General features: G+C 48.7%; 1 protein-coding gene across 1 annotated transcript in view; it reads right to left on the bottom strand.

Moving 5' to 3' along the window:
• EFNA3 (ephrin A3) overlaps positions 1 to 18,045 on the bottom strand; it is a 29,777-nt gene extending 11,732 nt beyond the window's left edge. Inside the window, exon 1 of the mRNA XM_015826045.1 lies at positions 18,034 to 18,045. Coding sequence (XP_015681531.1) covers positions 18,034 to 18,045 — 12 coding nt within the window. The remainder of the gene's footprint in view (positions 1 to 18,033) is intronic.
• Between the last annotated feature and the right edge of the window lie 1,153 nt (positions 18,046 to 19,198).

Below are 19,198 nucleotides of genomic sequence, written 5' to 3'. Positions count from 1 at the left end.
CCTTCGGCACTGACAAAATCCCCATCGGTCAATTGCAAAAGGCAGCTTGACTCGGAACGGTTTAAATCCTACGACAACACCTCTAACAACATCAAACCACAACCTCTGCCTATCCCGGGTCCTTGGGAAAGGCCGGACAAAAATGCCAGATCCAGTCTAAACATCTGGCTGACTGTGTGACAGACCACAATAATAGCAATTGAACCCCTTCGGCATTGACAAAAATCCCCATCGGTCAATTGCAAAAGGCAGCTTGACTTGGAGCAGCTTAAATCCTTCAAGACGTTTAACACCATCAAAACATCTGCCCATCCCAGGTCCTTGGGAGGGTCTGGAGAGGTGGACAAAAATGCCAAATCCAGCCTCAACATCTGGCTGACTGTGCCACGAACCGTAATCAATATATAAATAAAAAGGACCGATAAAACATCAGCCCCTTTTTCAAGCGAGGCTGAACTGGATTTGCAAGCTCTTAGAATTTTTTTTTCAGCCTCCTGAGACCCGCTGGGCACCAATGGTGGCTTATTCAGCAAACCACGGTTTTCTGAGATGGAGCAACCCAGCTCGGCCCTTAGCGCCCCCAAAGGGAGGGAAGGAAAAAAAATATATCAGAAAATAATTAGTAAATCAGGAGTCTGTCTCACTTAGCAAAGGAAATTAAGCTCAAAGGAATTCGGCCATTCGGCTCCCGATTTAATTTATTTTATTAGGTTTTATTTTGCTTTGAACGGCGAAGGGAACCGCTTCAGCTTATTTATTTATTTTTCCTTCTCCTTTTTCTCTTCCTTCCTCCCCAAATCTTGTTGGCAATTTTGAATAGGTAAGGGCGAAAGGAACGGGGGGGGGGTGTCACCCCAACACCCCCTCCCCTAATCCGGAAGAGAAAACTTATCTCTAAATTGAGAGAAATATTCCCTTTTAAATGAAAATAAACCAGCTAAAAGAGATGCTTGTTTCGCCTTTTGCCCTCTGGCTGGGAAAGCGCAGGTAGACTGCCTCTGCTTCAGGAGGCTCCATTTTCCTCTCCTAAGAAGACCTGACTTGGGTCCTCCTGCTGATGCTGGGAAAGCGCAGGTAGACTGCCTCTGCTTGAAGAGGCTCTATTCCAGGGCTTTTCAACCAGTGGTACGGGTACCACCTGTAGTACATTGGCACCTGGCAGGTGGTACGCGACCATCCTAGAAACGTGGTAGTGTGAGAGGGGAATGAGCTGAACCGGTGGCAGCACCGCACAAGCCTGAGCGAGAGACGGCTGGAGCTGCAGGGCTGTCAGGGCTCAGCGGAAGCGCCAGGATCAGTGCCGCTTTCCAGCTGATCGGCGCTTCTTCGGGGCTGTCAGGGCTCAGTGGAAGTGCCAGGATCAGCGCCAGGATCCAGCTGGAGCTCTGCACTGATCCTGGCGCTTCTGCTGAGCCCAGAAGAAGCGCCGATCAGCTGGAATGTTGCAGCCTCTCCAGGGTCTTGTGATTTACATTCAGAGGCTTGGCAACTGATTCATATCGTATTTATGACGGTCGCAGTGTCCCAGGGTCATGTGAAGTGACCAAAACCTGCTGCAACCACCCAGCAGACGGGGGGAATAAAAACCAAACACCCCCCACTCCACCCCCACTGCCAATCCTCAACAGAAATGCTCACAACAATGAAAACCTCGGACAGGAGGAAGAGCGCGGCCGGGCGGGCAGGCAGGTGTCTTGCTCGGCTGTGCCTTGGGGGGCACTTTTTTCAGTGCCATTGTAACTTCGAACAGTCACTAAGCAAACTGTTGTAAGTCGAGGACTACCTGTACTTTATCACTTTTTTCCCTTTTTTGGGGGTCATCAAGTTTTTGACCCCTTGCTAGGCGACTGGTGGTACTTGGATGTTGCCATATCCTAAAAGTGGTACAATGGGTGAAAAGGTTGAAAAGCCCTGCTCTAGTCTACCCTTAAACCCCTTGTTGGAAAACGGATCGTTTGCCTACTATAGAGGATTGGGCATTTAAAGTTTCAAATTTAGCAGAAATGGCTAAGATTTCAGCCTATGTGAAGGATTACTCACAAGAAAGATATATATTGGTTTGGAGAAGATGGATAGATTATATTGAGAAGAAATATGGAACTAAAAAGTTTCATTTGGTTTTTGAGTAAATTTGTGATTGTTAATGTAGTATATTTTATTAAAATTAAANATGTTGCAGCCTCTCCAGGGTCTTGTGATTTACATTCAGATGCTTGGCAACTGATTCATATTTATGACGGTCACAGTGTCCCAGGGTCATGTGAAGTGACCAAAACCTGCTGCAACCACCCAGCAGACGGGGGGGGGAATAAAAACCAAACACCCCCCACCCCACCCCCGCTGCCAATCCTCAACAGAAATGCTCACAATGAAAACCTCGGACAGGAGGAAGAGCGCAGCCGGGCGGGCAGGCGTCTTGCTCGGCTGTGCCTTGGGGGGCACTTTTTTCAGTGCCATTGTAACTTCGAACAGTCACTAAGCAAACTGTTGTAAGTCGAGGACTACCTGTACTTTATCACTTTTTTCCCTTTTTTTGGGGTCATCAAGTTTTTAACCCCTTGCTAGGCGACTGGTGGTACTTGGATGTTGCCATATCCTAAAAGTGGTACAATGGGTGAAAAGGTTGAAAAGACCTGGTCTATTCTACCCTTAAACCCCTTGTTGGAAAACAGATCGTTTGCCTACTATAGAAGATTGGGCATTTAAAGTTTCAAATTTAGCAGAAATGGCTAAGATTTCAGCCTATGTGAAGGATTACTCACAAGAAAGATATATATTGGTTTGGAGAAGATGGATAGATTATATTGAGAAGAAATATGGAACTAAAAAGTTTCATTTGGTTTTTGAGTAAATTTGTGATTGTTAATGTCGTATATTTTATTAAAATTAAATAATTTGTAATAATGATGTTTAATATGTTAGTTTAGGAGAGCGCTAAAGGATGTCATAGAATTGTTAACTTAAGGGTAATATAATTTAAGACAGAGTATAATTATTGTATTGTAAACCCTGTGTGTAGCTCTGGGAAGTCGGGGGGAAGGGAGGGGGGTGGGGAAGGGTGGAGTATGAGGGAGGTGGGGAGTTATATTGTAAAAATTTTAAAAATTTTCAATAAAAAAAACAAACAAACCCTTGCCTTGCATCTCCTGATGACGCTGGGTGAGAGCGCAGGTAGACTGCCTCTACTCAAGGAGGTTCTATCCTTCCCTCTCTCCCCCCCCCACCCCAAAGAGACTCTTGCCTTCCAAAAACACAGGCTGTGGACGGGGACCGGGCGGAGGGGGGGGCTGAAAACATCTCCTGTGGAATTTCGGCCTGCTCGGCATAAGGGTGTATAAAGACATTTCCAGCGAGCTTTCGCAACGCGCCAGCAGCGCAATCGGTTGTCGCTTGGTGCCGAAGTGTGCGGGGAACACCCAGTCGGTTCCCTCTAGGGGGGGTGTCCGCTGGGGCTTGGCCCGGACCCCAGGAGAGCCTCTCCTGCGATGGGGCTTATTAAACCACAAAACAGGCTGGTAAACAGCCCCGATAATCAAGCGGAGGGTTAGAGAGACGCTTCTCCCACGGGGGAGCCGAGCGTGCAACGCTCCGACAACCAGAAGTGAGAAAAACACAAAGTTAAGCCTGCTTGCCATTCTGTAGAACAAGATTTCTCCCCCCCACCACAGACACACACATTCTTAATCTGCAAGGGTTAGGATAAAAGCCTTAGAAAAGGAACCAAACGGCGAGGGGGGGGGAAACACTCTGTACATGCCCAGAGGGAGAGGCAGCAATGTCAGAGAGGCGAGGAGGGAGAGAAAGAGAGGCAGCCAAGTGGGAAGATGGGACAGAGAGAGAGAGAAAGAGAAAGAGAGAGAGAGAGAGAGAGAGAGAGAGAGAGAAGAAAGAAACAAAGAGAGAGAAAGAGAATGAGAGAAAAAAGAGAGAAAGAGAAGGGAAAACACTCTGTACATGCCCAGAGGGAGAGGCAGCAATGTCAGACAGGCGAGGAGGGAGAGAAAGAGAGGGAGCCAAGTGGGAAGATGGGACAGAGAGAGAGAGAGAGAGAGAAAGAGAAAGAGAGAGAAGAAAGAAACAAAGAGAAAGAGAATGAGAGAGAAAAGAGAGAAAGAGAAGGGAAAACACTCTGTACATGCCCAGAGGGAGAGGCAGCAATGTCAGAGAGGCGAGGAGGGAGAGAAAGAGAGGGAGCCAAGTGGGAAGATGGGACAGAGAGAAAGAGAAAGAGAGAGAGAGAGAAAAAAGAAACAAAGAGAAAGAGAAAACACTTTGCACGTGGCCAGAGGCGGTCGCAATGATTTAGTTTTACAACAGTCCTGCAAGGCAGGCTCTGCGGAATAGGGCCAGGCAAAGGGCCACCCCCTCCCTCCCCTCTAAGGCAGTCTTTGGCGTTTTTTGCAAATTCTGGGAGCATTAAAAAAAAAAGTAATTAGAGAGAGAGAGAGGGAAAAAAACCAGGGAGAAAAAGATCGATCCGGCACGGATTACAGCCATTTGTATGGAGATAAATGCCTCTGTGCATGCTTAAAGATTTTTTCTAAGTGGAAAGAGCTGTCTCTTCCCGCGAAGGCGCTGTTTATTCAGAATATTAAGCCCCCCCCCCCCAAATGGGGCTCTGCCAGGGAAGAATCTTAAACCAATTTGGACAAGTGGGAGCACATAAGCCTTTTATTGCCAATTTGCATTTCAAGAAACAAACCTTTTTAAATTTTATATATTATATAGCTCTGTGTGTGTTTGTATACATATATGTGCATGTATGTGTAGATGTGTGTATGTATACATATATGTGTATGTGTGCATATATATGTAAATATATGTGTATGTATACATATGTGTATGTATGTGTGTATATATCTGTATGTAAATGTGTATATATATATATATAACTGTATGTATATCTGTATATACATGTATGTGTGTGTGTAGAAGACCTCCAAGGTCCCTTCCATGTCTGTTATTCTGAGCAGGGGGTTGGACTAGAAGACCTCCAAGGTCCCTTCCAGGTCTGTTATTCTGTCTTCTGAGCAGGGGGTTGGACTAGAAGATCTCCAAGGTCCCTCCCAACTCTACTATCCTGTTTTTTCCGACTCCAGAACTGTGTCTGCATCGGATGCAACTTGCGGGGAGCTTGGGAGAATTTTGGAAACGGCTCTGTCCGCCGAACAGCCCCTCCCTCCAAAGGGGGGTCCAACATTTCCCCCCCCCTCCTCGACTTTCTTAGCCTCAGCTCTGCCGTACAACGTGCTGCGCACTTGCCGGTTGTACGAAAGGACACCATAATTCACTGTGGCTGGAGAGTTGTTTGGCTGCCGTTCCTGCGTTTAAACACTGCCGCAGCGGCGCTGGGGGAAGGGAGCAAACGGGAACTGTGGCAATGAGAAGCGAAGGATCCGACACCCGGCTTCAGACGCCACTGTCCTACCTCGCAGGGCTGCTGTGTTCCCTTTTTAAGTCTTGCCCGTCTGGGCTGCCAAATCTGCAGCAAGACTCTTAAGGACGGCTCTCGCCTTCGTATAAGGCCAGTAGGCTGCTCCCCAGCCTGAAACGCTCAGTATGGACAGTCCTTGATTTACAACGGCTTGCTTAGTGACCGATCGAAGTTACGACGCCGAGAAAAGCACCTTAGGGCCGTTTTTCACACTTAGCGACCGTCGCAGCAGCCGACCGAAATTCAGACGCACGGCAACTGACTCGAATTTACGACAGTCGCAACGTCCCCGGGCCCACGCGATTTCCCCCCTTGCGATGACGTTTGTGATAATCGTGGATTTGCAACAATATGAAATGGCAAAATATTATCTTGCAACCATGAAGGCCCAGAATTTCGGGCTGGGGGGGAAAAAAAGTACCGCTTTGGCCTGGCACCGGGTTCGGAGAAAGCCCAAAGCAGTGGTTCTCAACCTTTTTAATGCTGCGACCCCAACCGGTCATAAGTCGAGGACTAAACCGGTCATAAGTCGAGGACTAAATCGGTCGTAAGTCAAGGACTACCCAACCGGTCGTAAGTCGAGGACTTTCCCTGCCCGGGAGCGCCACGCATGCGTGGTTCCGCCCCCTGCGCCGGCCGAGGGGTAGCTGGCAAGTGGCAGAGACGGAGCAGGCCGACCACCAGCTGGCCCAGCCCAAGGGAGGTAAGGCACCTGCCGGAAAAGGGGGAAAAAATGGCAGACAAAAAAATGGCGGACAAAAAAAATGGCGGACAGCCTTGCTTGGCGACCCCCATGAAATGGTCGATCGACCCCAAATGGGGTCCCGACCCACAGGTTGAGAACCACTGGCCTAAAGCATTCCTCAGAACGAAATGCCAGCCTGTTTATCGCGAGCAGATGCCCACCGGTGGATATTGGGTGACGAGCCTCCACCTGCAGAGGCAATCTATCTCGGAGAAGCGAAGGACGGACGGACAGCAAAAAAAAAAAAATCGTTGTGGGCCTTGCTCTCTCTCTCTCCCCCAGTGGGAAGCTCACTGGAGCCACCCCCCCAAAACCCCCACGCCCGTGGTAGCTTGGCCGAGGAAGAGTTAAGCCCCCAGGCAGAACGGAGAATCCTTTGCTTCTGCACGGCTGAGTTTTTAGAGCAGCTTTTACGGCGATGACACTTTCCATCATCCTGTCGGGGAGCTGGGCGGGCAAAGGGGAAGGCTGGCAGGGCTACTGCAGGGGAGAACGGGCCAGGCACAGCGCCCAGCGCCCGGGACCCAGGACCACCCCCTCTCCCCCCCCTCCTGGTAGGCTTTGGCAGGGAGGAAGAAAGGAACAGGAACGCGGGAGGAAAGACACAGGATGCAGCCCGTGCCAGCCAGAGACGGGCACAGGGTGGGTGCTGCAGCGGGCAGCTTGTCACGGAGGGAAAACAGAGCGGGATGTTGCAAATGCTCCAGAAGGTTGCACTGTGTCCACCTGGGATAGATAGAGACAGACTGAATGAATGATAGGATGATAGAGATAGATAGATAGATAGATAGATAGATAGATAGATAGATAGATAGATAGATAGATAGATAGATAGATAGATAGATAGATAGATATTAGTTAAATAGATGGAGAGATAATAGAATGATTAGCTAGATAGATGATATAGATAGGTAGGTAGGTAGGTAGGTAGACAGACAGACAAAGATAGACAGATAATCACAGAGGGAGACGATAGAGATTAGATAGACAGACAGATAGATATTAGATAAATAGATGGAAAGATGATAAGAGAGATTAGCTAGATAGATGATATAGATTGACAGGTAGGTAGGTAGGTAGATATATAGATAGAAGGTAGTTAGCTAGACAGACAGTGTGACAGAGGGAATGAGAGATTAGATAAAGAGAGATGAGAGAGAGATTAGCTAGATAGATGATTAGACAGACAGACAGATAAGAGTGACAGGGAGATTTTACACACACCCAGAGAGAGAGAGAGAGAGACAGAGAGAGAGAGACAGAGAGAGGAGAGATATTAAATAGATAGAGAAAATAGATAGATGAGAGAGACAGAGAGAGAGAGAGAGAGAGAGAGAGAGAGAGAGAGAGAGAGAGAGAGAGAGAGAGATGAGAGAAAGACCCTCTTGCTATTGATAGCAGGCAGGCAGGCAGGCAAGCCAGAGCATCCCATCTGAGAGCAAAGCATGATGGGAATATCCCTTCCTGCTTAGAGTTGCTGCTGCTTGGGTAAGAATTCTATGGGTTGGTCTCCCCTGGAAGCAAAACACGGGCCTGTTTTCAACTCCAGACGAGTTAAGAGATGAAAACAACATCCGGACCGCTCCGAATTTCAGGATGAGCTCAAGGACTGGTTTGCAAGACAGGCAGGCCTCCGTTTTGGGGGTCCAGCCCCCCCTTTTCTGGATGGGGCGCTCATTTGTCACTCTGGAGAAACGCCGGATGAGATCAAACCATTGACAACAAGGCCCTTCCATTATGACTCAAGCTTGAGACGGACTTGGTTCCAGCAGTCCAAAGAGACCGGTGTAAACGCCCAAAGCATTCTGTGCATGCTCAGAAACACCTCTCCTGTTGCATTCTCGACACGCCAAGCTCGGCTCTCCAGTTTTTGTCTCGTGCACCGGCCTTCTGTGCATGCTCAGAAACACCTCTTTGCCTTCTTCGACGGGCCAGTTTTGTCATTCGCACCGGCGTGGGGGCCACACCTCTTTTGACACCTACGACAGTGTAAATCTTTCACGCTGTAGTAAAAGCCGGCTAGAAGGCTCGGCTACGGCGCTGCCTTGCCCACGGGGCCTGGCCTGGCCTCTTCCTGTCAAAAAAACGGGGTGCGGGAATCCACACCCCGCTTCCCACGATCCCGGCTAACAGGTCCTGCTTTGTCTCCGCAAACAGAAAAGGCCCCGAGTGCAAATTGCTCAAGGAGCTCCCCTCCCAATGTTGCAACCTGGCGCTCCAGAGGTGCCAGAGTTAAGGCAGAGGATAAAAACGCTTTGCATATGCTCCAGGGCAAGACGCTTTGTGCTTCGGAAGGTGGAGGAACTGGATGCTTTGTGCAAGGGTGCAAAGCTGTGCAATCCTGACTTGGCTGAAAGGGAGACCGGCCCCCCTTGTGTCCTTTCTCCGTTTTTTTTTAAAATTGTATTTACAGCTGATCCTCGACTTACGACGGTTCGCTTAGGGACCGTTTCGAAGTTACAACCGCACCGAAAAAAAGGGACTTAGGACCGTGTTTCACACTTAGAACCGTAGCGGCATTCCTATGGCCACGTCATTTATATTCAGATGTTTGGCAACGGACTCGTACTCGCGACGGTTCTAGTGTCCCCTTTTGCGACCTCCGGGCAAGCCGATTCAATGGGGAATGCCGGATTCACTTAACGGCCGTGTGGCTCACTTCACAACGGCAGCGATTCGGCTTAACGAACGTGGCGAGAAAAGTCGTAAAAATGGGGCACAACACACTCAACAAGTTTCTTGCTTCGCCATCTGGAGCCTCCACGACGGTCGTTAAGCTGAGGACTCCCCGTATTTTAATTTTAATTTGATTTATTTTTTAGTTTAGAATGGTTCTCCTTTTTTAGCACGCAGACTTTTTTTCCTTTTTTTGAAAAAAAAGAGCAACAATTTTCAAACAAATTGAAGAATCAAGCTGAGAATTAGCAAGGAGTCCTATTTTGCTCAAGAAGAGGATTTTAACAACCAGAATATCCGTCCCTAAGTAGGGTGGTCGGTAAGCGAGTCCGGCTTGATTTTCTTCCCCCGGGCTTAAGCAAATCGTGGGAGGGCTGGTCGTCAGTCACCTTTTTCAGGCTCTTCGTAACTTCGAACGGTCGTTAAACGAATCAGTCATAAGTTGAGGACTGCCTGTAGCTGAAAGCGTTTAATGCCTTGTTAACCATCCTTTAGTTCCTCGCTGGAGAGAGACTCTCTGCTTATTTGTCTAGATCGCACTAAAGCAGCTGAGCCAATCCATGGAAATGAGAAACAACGGGAAAAAAATGAAGCGGATATACAGACAGCCTAATAATACTACTACTACTCAGCAAAGAGATTGGCACAGGGGACTTTTGCCCCCTGAAATTAGCTGAACAAGCTTCTGATCCTCATTGATGCCCTAGTTCGGACCCTATAGATGCCTCCGCTTTGACAAGAGTCCCAATAACCCCAGTTCGGCCTCGTGTTAAACCACGAATCGTGGTTGAGGAGCTACAGCAGCGTCACCCAACGGCAAAGCCAGAGATTTGTTGAACCCCAATAAGCAAACATTTTTTTCCTTTTGCTCAACTGATGCTCAAAAGAAAAGGAAAAATACTGACAAGTTCGACAAGGGGGACGGCTACAAAGCAAACCACAAAGAGACACAATGGTGCGTATCCCTCTTTCCCAGAAACCGGTATTGTTACTCATTCATACAACCACAGCATGATGGTTTCGCCTTGGAGCCAGCTTTGTGAGCACGCCCCAACCTCGTGGTTGGTGACCCAGCCTTGCTGGCTTCTTGCAACGGGTGACTCACTCAGCAAACCATCGTTACGCAAACTGGGATGCAATTGTGTTATTGTCCTTTTGAGGATGACAGGTAAAAAAGAGCGTTTCGGGTGATGCCCTGTTTTGCAAAATAAAGGTGGAGTTTAAAGCTTGCAAAAAAGTTGAGAATTGTGGTTGGATAAAGGGAAGGAAGGAAGGAAGGAAGGAAGGAAGGAAGGAAGGAAGGAAGGAAAAAAAGAAGAGAAGGGAGGAAAAAGGGAGAGAGGAAAGAACAAAGGAGAGGGAGAGAGGAAGGAAGATTGGAGGGGAAGGAAGGATAAGAGAGAAGGAAGGAAGGAAGACAGAATGGGAGGAAGGAGGGAAGGACAGAATGGGAAGAAAGAGAAGGAAGGAAAAAAAGGAGGAAGGGAGGAAGGAAGACAGAATGGGAGGAGAGAAGGACACAATCGGAAGAAAGAAAGAAGGCAGGGAAAAAGTAAAGAAAGAAAGAAGTAGAGGGAGGGAGGAAGGAAGGAAGAAAGGAAGGAAGGACAGAAGGGGAGGAAGGAGGGAAGGACAGAAGGAAAAAAAGAAGAGAAGGGAGGAAAAAGGGAGAGAGGAAAGAAGAAAGGAAAGGGAGAGAGGAAGGAAGATTGGAGGGGAAGGAAGGATAAGAGAGGAAGGAAGGAAGGAAGGAAGGAAGGAAGACAGAATGGGAGGAAGAAGGGAAGGACAGAATGGGAAGAAAGAGAGAAGGAAGAAAAAAGGGAGGAAGGGAGGAAGGAAGACAGAATGGGAGGAGAGAAGGACACAATCGGAAGAAAGAAAGAAGGCAGGAAAAAAGTAAGAGAAGAAAGAAAGAAGTAGAGGGAGGGAGGGAGGAAGGTGGAAGGAAGGAAGGAAGGAAGGAAGGAAGAAAGGAAGGAAGGAAGGAAGAAAGGAAGGAAGGAAGGAAAAAAAATGCTCACTGCTTGCACTATAATATTTAACCTGGTCCCCGCCAGACAGAGCATCCCAAAATGTCGGTGTCACAACACCTGGCTTGTGAAGAAGCCGCCACCTAAGAGAGGAAGATTCTCGTTTGATTGCAGCAGCAGAAGAGCTGTGTGTGTGTGTGTGTGTGTGTGTAGTGGCAAAAAAATACATAAAAATAAAACCTGGAGTGGGGGGTAGCACCTTTTCTGACTAACACTGTTTTCTTAAAAAGCGCTTTTGCAAAAGATTCTGGATTCCCCATGCTGCGGAAAGAGAAGAAAGAGAAACGGAAGGCGGAGAAGAGAAGCAGCCTTAACAGGATTAAGAGGGCTGCAGGGGAAGTCCCTTTAATCTCTAACCTAGGGTTAATCTGGATTAAGTCGCCCCCCTTCCCCTCCCACCCTTTTGCTGATTCAGATCGGGGCTGCTGCTCATTTTGTAGCAGGGAATCCGATCCACCTACGTGCATCTTCTCTCCAGGCCCCCAAAATTGGGGGGGGGATGTTTCCCTGCTGCTGCTGAAAGGCCAAGTCCTTGAACCCTCTCTTTAAATCTGAGATTTGTTTCATCTGATCTCTAATCCCTTTTGAAACAGGGGCAGGAAAAGGGGAGGGGGGCCGCTTTGCCAGTGGCCATCTTCCCCAGATCAAATCACACCGTCCAGGACCCCTGAAAAAAGCCACAGTTTCAGGAATGTTGGCCTCTTGAGCAAGCTGCCTTGGGCGAGCTTCATACAAGCCACCATCCGCTGGCCTCTGGTGTGCAAGCTGCCATTGGTGAGCTCTCCCGCACAAGCTGCCATCCTACAAGCCACCATTGGCTAGCCTTTCCAGTACAAGCCACCATCAACTGGCCTCTGCTGGGCAAGCCACCATTGGCTGGCCTCTCCCGTGCAAGCTACATTCACACCAGCCCCCATCCTGCAAACTGTTATTGGCCGGCTCCTGTCGTGTAAGCCAACATTGGTGAACTCTCCCCGCACAAGCTGCCATCCTGCAAACCACCCCTGGCTGGCCTTTCCAGTACAAGCCACCATCAACTGGCCTCTGCCGGGCAAGCCACCATTGGCTGGCCTGTCCCTTTCAAACCACATTCATACCAGCCCCCATCCTGCAAACTGTTATTGGCCGGCTTCTCTCTTGCAAGCCAACATTGGTGTACTCCCCCTGCACAAGCTGTCACGGTATAAGCCACCATAGAAACCCGAGTGGCCGAGTTCACACCCAAACCAAACGTGATCCGGTTTAAGGGGCATGGTGTGAACGCGCAACTTGGCTTTTCCGATTGTACTAACGCTAGGAATTCATTTGAGTTGGTTTTATTTAAGCCTGTTTCTCTCCCCCAGCCCCCCTCAAGGGATAGCAGAGACAATCCCTTAAAAAGAAGTCAGTCCTTGCCCGGAAGATGGGCTGTCTGAATGGAACGACATGAGAGAAAAGAGGGAAAGGAGGGCAGAGGGAAAGAAAAATTCCAAGCACCTCGGGTGAATCAATTTTTGAGGGCGAAGGGTAAAGCCTAAACAATCGTCAAGAATGGGAAACTGACACTTTCGGCAGAAGAACAGAATCAAAACAGAAACTTGGCTTGGAGTTTGTTTTTCTGTTTTCTTTTCCTGTTTCTGACCGCTTTTGGCTAAGCACCAAGCACCCAGGACAGGCAAGGGTTTCCCCAATGCAGATTAAAAAAAATAAATGTGCTAGCTGGGGATAATGGGAGCTGTAACTCAACCCAGGCAAAGCACATCCGATCCGGAAAGGGAAGGGAAGAGAAGGAAAGGAAGTAAATGGAATGGAAGAGAATATATAGAATAGAATAGAAAAAGGAAATATGGAATGGATTAAATAATAGAAATAGAAATAGAAATGAATAGAATAGAATAGAAGAAAGAAATATGGAATGGAATAAAGAATAGAAATAGAATAGAATAAAATAGAATAGAAATAGAATATAGAATAGAGTAGAAACAGAATATAGACTAGAATATAGAATAGAGAAGAGAATATAGAAGAGAAGAGAAAATAGAATAGAATGCAGAATAGAAGAGAATATAGAAGAAAAGAGAATAGAATAGAATAGAATAGAATAGAATAGAATAGAATAGAATAAGGAAATATGGAATGGAATAAGAAATAGAAATAGAAAGGAATAGGATAGAATAAAGAAATATGGAATGGAATAAAGAATAGAAAGAATAGAATAGAAATAGAATATAGATTAGAGTAGAAATAGAATACAGAATATAGAATAGAATAGAATAGAGAACAGAAGAGAATATAGAAGAGAAAATAGAATAGAATAGAATGCAGAAGAGAAGAGAAGAGAATATAGAAGAGAAGAGAAGAGAGAATACAATAGAACAGAACAGAAATAAGAATAGAAATTAGAATAGAATAGAATAGAAAATAGGGAATAGAATAGAATTAGAATAGGAACAGAATAGAATATAGAATAGAATATAGAATAGAATATAGAATAGATTAGAATAAAGAGAGAATAGAATAGAATAGAATAGAATAGAATGAGCAGAACAGAATAGTAGAATTACTATTCTAAAAGGCTAGTTTCCTTTTACACCTTGTGATCCAGCGGCCAAAATTTTGGCAAAATGTGTGTTTTGTCCAATAAGGGGAGTTTACGCCTGTCGCAGCCTTCCCCGGGGTCACGTGATCAAAACCCAGCCGCTTGGCAACTGGCTCATATTTACGACGGCCGCAGCCTCCCGGGGTCACGTGACCCGCTTGTGCAACCTTCTGACGAGCAAATTCAATTAACAACTGCGGCAAGGTCGTAAAACGGGGCAGAACAAATATCTCACTTAGCAACTATGCCTCTTCCTTGCCACTGAACGCTGAGATTTTTCTGGAAATGAGTCTGGGGGAGTCCTTTCTCTGGGCAAGAGGAACAGAAAGTGGGCGGGGCTGCACAGAGCAAGGGGCGTGGCTAGACTGTGGGAGGGGGCTGACCTTCCTTTTAAGGAGCATCTTTGGGGGGCTGAAAATGGCCCCAAAATAGAAAAGGAAAAAAAAAAAAGGAGCGATTTTGGAGGAATAAATTGGAGGACACAGCCAAAGCAGGCTTAAAGTCTTAGCCTCCAAAATTCTCCATCCATCTCCGGAATATATTTAATGCCGGAGCAGGGAAATATGGCCTGGTCTCAGAAACCACAGCGCAATCCGGCAAATCTGATTTATAAACCATTTCCAGATATTGAATTGAAGGCTGAAAAGCGATGCTGAAGATTCTGCTGTCCTAGACTGAGGTCCCGCTTAGTCACACCATCCCCGAGAGAGAAAGAGAAAGACAGAGACATGGAAAGAAAGAAAGAAAGAAAGAAAGAGAGAGAGAGAGAAGGGAGAGAGAGAAAAGAAACAGAAAGAGATAGAAAGACAAAGGCAGAGAGGGAAAGAAAGAAACAGAGAGAAAAAGAGAGAAAGAGAGGGAAAAACAAAGAGAAAAAAGAGAAAACGGGAGAGAGACAGAGAAATAAAGAGAAAGGGAAAGAGAGAAAGAAAAAGAGAAAGAGGGAAAGAGAGAAAGTAATAAAGAAAAAGAGGGAGGGAGAGATGGAGAGAGAAAGAGAGAGGAAGGGAGGGGATGAGGAAGAAAAAGAGAAAGAAAGAAAAAGAGAAAGAAGGAAAGAGAAAGAGAGAAAGAGTAAGAGAGAGAGAGAGAAGAGATGGAAAGAGAAAGAGAGGGAGGGGACAAGATTTGGTGAGGGGCAGCAAGGTTAATAGAATTTTGCTTAATTTTAAAGACGAGAAAGATAATGAGAAGGACCCTCTCCACCACATGTGTGACCCTCTCCACCACAAGTGTGCGTGTGACACACACAAACACACCTTCTCCCCAGAAATTGAGTTTGGGGAGGGAGGGGTCCTTTGTCCCCCAAAGAGGCAGCCAAAATCCTCTACTTGGACCAATTTTAGAAGCGCAAGGATGCTGTTTACCTCTCCGATCCTCTTCCGATGCACGCAGATATTTATACGCACATAAACACACACACACACACAATAAGCGTGTGCATGCATGAGCTTTAATTCGGCATCCACACGTGCCGTTTCCTCTCCCCCCCCCCACCCTCCGGCAAGCGGCACGCAAATAAAGCTCAGTGTGGCAATAATACCTCTCTAATAATAGAGAAAGAAAGAATGAAATCACCGTTCAATTGCCTTTTCGATTTCTCCCGGCCTTTTTTTTTTTTTTTTTTTCCCCCAAAGCAGGGCCCGTTTTATTTTTTATTTTTTTTCCCCATTATGCCTTTTCTTTTCTTTTTTTATTTCCCTGGCTTGCAAATTTCCTCGAAATTGGTTTTCGGAGAGGAAAGGAGGAGAAGGTGGTGGCGGAGGAAATAAAATGAAATAAAAATAAAATAAAACGGTTCTTTTCTTAACGGGCTTTGGTCCCCAAACTCTTGAGCGTACGGACTCCGATGTTAGAAAGAGGGGGATTTTAATGTGTTTCCTAAACTCCTGCAGAAAAGGCAAGGGGTTTTGTTTTGTTTTTTGGGTGGAAATAGAGAGAGGGAGAGGAGGGTGGGAAAGAGACCCCCCTTTTTCCGTTTGGATAATAGCTTGTCATGTCAGGAAGAAAAAAAACAGGGTTTGGGGGTTTTTCTCTCTCCTTCTTCTTCTTATCACGTGCCTTTTTTGAATGTCAGAATCAGCTCATCGGTTGAATCATCCTGGAAGTAACAGTGAGTACTAAGGAAGGGTGCGTTAAAAGAAAAAAAAAAATAGGAATCATTTGCCACGCTGGCGGGCCTTCTTCCAACGCGAGAAGGACAAAGTGCCAAGCCACTCTGTCCATGCTCAGGGGCTGGGCTCCCCCCCCAGCTCGGCCCGCAGCACGCCCTGGAGTGGCTGCTCGGGAAGTGGGGTGTTAGCTGATAACACGTCATTTGCAAAACCGGGTTTGACGGGGTGCCACAGTTCGCCCACGAACGTCAGGTGTGACCCAGGGGTTGTGGGTTCACTTCCTGGAGAGCTGGCATCTCGGTTTGATCAGCTGATCTTTTTAACAAGCATCACTTCTTATCTCGGCCTGAGAAAACTTTTTGGGGGGGTCTTTCAAAGAAAAGCAGGTGCAGGGGGAAGTCCTCGGCTTACGACCGTGTGTGCTTGGCGGCTGTTTGACGTTACAACAGCACTGAAGAAAAGGTAATTCTGTATAAAGTCCTCTCCAATCTAGCCACCCCAAAACAGGAGTCATTAGGACCCCCCCCCAAACCCACCATCCCTGACAGCCAGGCCATTTCTGGAAGCCCTACTGACAGTCCTTGACTTATAACCACGTTCGAAGTTACAACGGCACGCAAGAAAAGAGGCTTAGGACCGATCCTCACGTTACAACCGTCGTAGCATCCCCACACAGTCACGTGATGGTGGCAACTGGCACATATTTTACGACGGCTGCAGCGTGCCAGGGTCACGTGTTTTGGCCATTTGCGACCCTCCCAGCCGGCTTCCGACAAGCCAGGTCAAGGGGAGCACGCTTAACAATCATGCGCTTCGCTTAACGACTGCCATGATCTCTTGACAAGATTCCCCAGGCTGCCGGAGAAGATCCCACGATCCCTTCCCTCCTTCCTAGATGCATCCGGGTGGCTCCAGGCTTCATCAGCACACAAGTCACATCTGCCCTTGTCCAGAGGAATACACACAGCCCCGCACGTTGCAAGCACACACGGACCAGGTTGTTAAAACCAGGAGGGTTGCGGGTCTCTGAGAATTTGGGGACGCCAAGGGCAGAACCCAGAAGTCTCACACACACACACAAACACACCCCTCTGCAAATTTAGGGGAGCGGCTTTAAAGCTGGAGAATTTCCCGGGGATGCACGGAAAACGCGATTTGGGAAGGAACGGACTGGACACTCAAGGCCACTCACTGCGCCCCGCTTCCTAAAACAAAACAAAACAAAAAAAGAGATTTTGCAGAAATTCAGTTTACGCTGGCGGTGTGGAAAACGGGCCAGATTTGGTTCGGATGGAGGATCGAATACGGGAGAAAGATTCCAGAGTGGTGGAAAAGAAATGAAGGATCCGCCAGCCCCCCGGGGGAAGGTGGACTTTCCCACCTGTGCCCCACGTGGCCCTCGGAGAAACGTCGCCGGCAGAAGGAACGCCGGCGTGAAGCGAGGCCCGATCCAGTTTACTGGAGCACGTTGGCGCAGACACACGCGCCTGTCGCAGGAACCCGGGCACAAACCGGAGAGGGGAGTTGCTCCAGGCCCCTGGGAAGAAGAAGAAGAAGGGGAGCCCCCCCAAAACCGAGGCTTGTGTCCCGGTGGACCCCCTCGGAAGATCCGCAACCCAACGAGGGCGAGCGGGCACCGTCGTCCAGGAGAACAAAGAGCGAAGGCTGTTTGCAGAGTAAACGTGCACGCGCTTGCCGGAAAGTCTATCCTGAATGGGCCGTAAATCATCGGCCCAAACCCGAAGGGATGGACCAGAAGGAAGACGAGGTCTGGGAGAAGAGGAAGATTCGGGTTTTTTCCCCCGCGCCAGGAAAAAAAAATAAAATAAAATTCTGGCACTCTAAAGATTTGCGTCTTCGGCAGACCCCGTTTGGGGACGTTCGGCATCCTGCAGCAGTAGGGAGGCCTAACAGCCAGCTGTGTTTATAGCCCCCTGCCCGTTTTAGGATCTGGCCCACAAAGACCCACTTCCAGCCCTAAACCCAGCGCTCGGAGAGGCCGCCCGGCTGCAGCCAAGCCGGCTTTTGCCGCACTGCTTCGCCATAAATATCCACGATACGCTGGCAACTCAGCTCTGCGGCAGGCGCGACCGTGTTTCTCCCTGTGCATTTCAGCCGGCCAGGACGGACCGGTGCCGTTGGGGTGTCATAGGGCCAGAGCTGGGGATGGGACCCCGACTAGGATAGGCGTGACCCCCACGGAAGGAGGACAGGCCCCAGAGGAGATGCGGCAAGCGCACCGGGCTGTCTTGCAGGGGTGTTCCCCCCCCCAAGGGACCTCTGACCTGGTGGGCCCTCGGCCTCGTTCCGGCGGTCCGGGCACGTTGGAAGAGTTTCACCTGAGCATCTCCTTAGCAACCGTCCGCGGCAGGCCAAGTTAGCAAAGGTTCCACCGGCGAGGCGGATGAAAAGAGAAGGGGGGGGGAGAGAGAAAAATATGGCCCCTGCCTCACGCTCTCCGCCATTGTTCGGTGCCCGCCATAGCCCAATTCACAGGCAGAATTTATGGGCGCCGGGCTTCCGCCTCAGGGGACATTCTCAAAGGCAAGGGTGCTCCCCAGACTTGGTGAAACTGGAGGGACGCGGACGGAGGGCGTGAGAGCCAGACGCGCAAGGACAGAGGGACGGACGGACGGACGGGGCAGGAGAAACACACCAGGCCGGGCTCAGGAGAGGGTGGGGGGGCTACAAATGGCAGCCAGGCACCGAGAGATTCTCCAAGGGTGCCCACTTTGTTTAAGCCTCTGTGGCTCCTGCGCACGAGCCGGGAGGGAGTGGGCAGCCCCACGGCAGGTGTGTTGGGAAGGACATCACCAACAAGGTTGCCTGGAGGCGGGTGGCACCTGTGCCACCTTTGTGCAGGTTGAAAAGAGAGGATAGGCTGCAAACCGCGCTGCCACCCTCCTTCACCTGGCATGTGGGGGTTTTTTTTTTCTTCCTGTGGCTCTGCACGGAGCTTTGGAGATAACGTGCAGGCCCCCCCCTCCCGTTCTCACCAGCCCTCCTCCCCGATCCGGTTCCCTGCGGCTTCCCTTGGCAGCCATGACAATCCCCAAATTATGGCTTCAACCTTTGATTCATTATCCATCTACATAGCAAGAGAAAGCCTGCCGGAGGAAGGGAGAATATTATCCGGGTCCCCGTGAAGGGCAAAAAAAGCGCTTTTTTTTAGTTAACCATTTGGGGCAAAGGGAATGTGGATGGATGGATGGATGGGTTCTGGGATTGGTGGTGCTGTTGCTGGACTACAACTCCCAGAGTTCCCAGCCAGGCTGAGAGAGAGGAAGAGGAAAGGCAGTCCCACAGTGGGGAAAGAGGGAGGAGGGGAATGTGGTGTCTGGCCCTCCAGAGGGGAATTTAGTCTGCAGCCCTTGGGGGGTAGGTGGGGGGGGGGAGCAAAGTAGCTTCTCACTCAGAGTGGGGGTTTGCCCTGGAGGGAGGAAGGAAGGAAGGAAAAAGGTAGGTAGAGAGGTAGGAAGGAAGGAAGGAAAATAGTAGGTAGGTAGGTAGGTAGGTAGGTAGGAAGGAAGGAAGGAAGGAAGGGGTGGAACTTGGGAGAGAGGGAGGAAGGAAGGAAGGAAAATAGTAAGTAGGTAGGTAGGTAGGTAGGTAGGTAGG

Source organism: Protobothrops mucrosquamatus, unplaced genomic scaffold (genome assembly GCF_001527695.2).
Source record: "Protobothrops mucrosquamatus isolate PMUCROS unplaced genomic scaffold, P.Mucros_1.0 scaffold2939, whole genome shotgun sequence".
NCBI classification, from domain to species: Eukaryota; Metazoa; Chordata; class Lepidosauria; order Squamata; family Viperidae; genus Protobothrops; species Protobothrops mucrosquamatus.
This window is presented reverse-complemented; position numbering and strand designations above follow the sequence as displayed.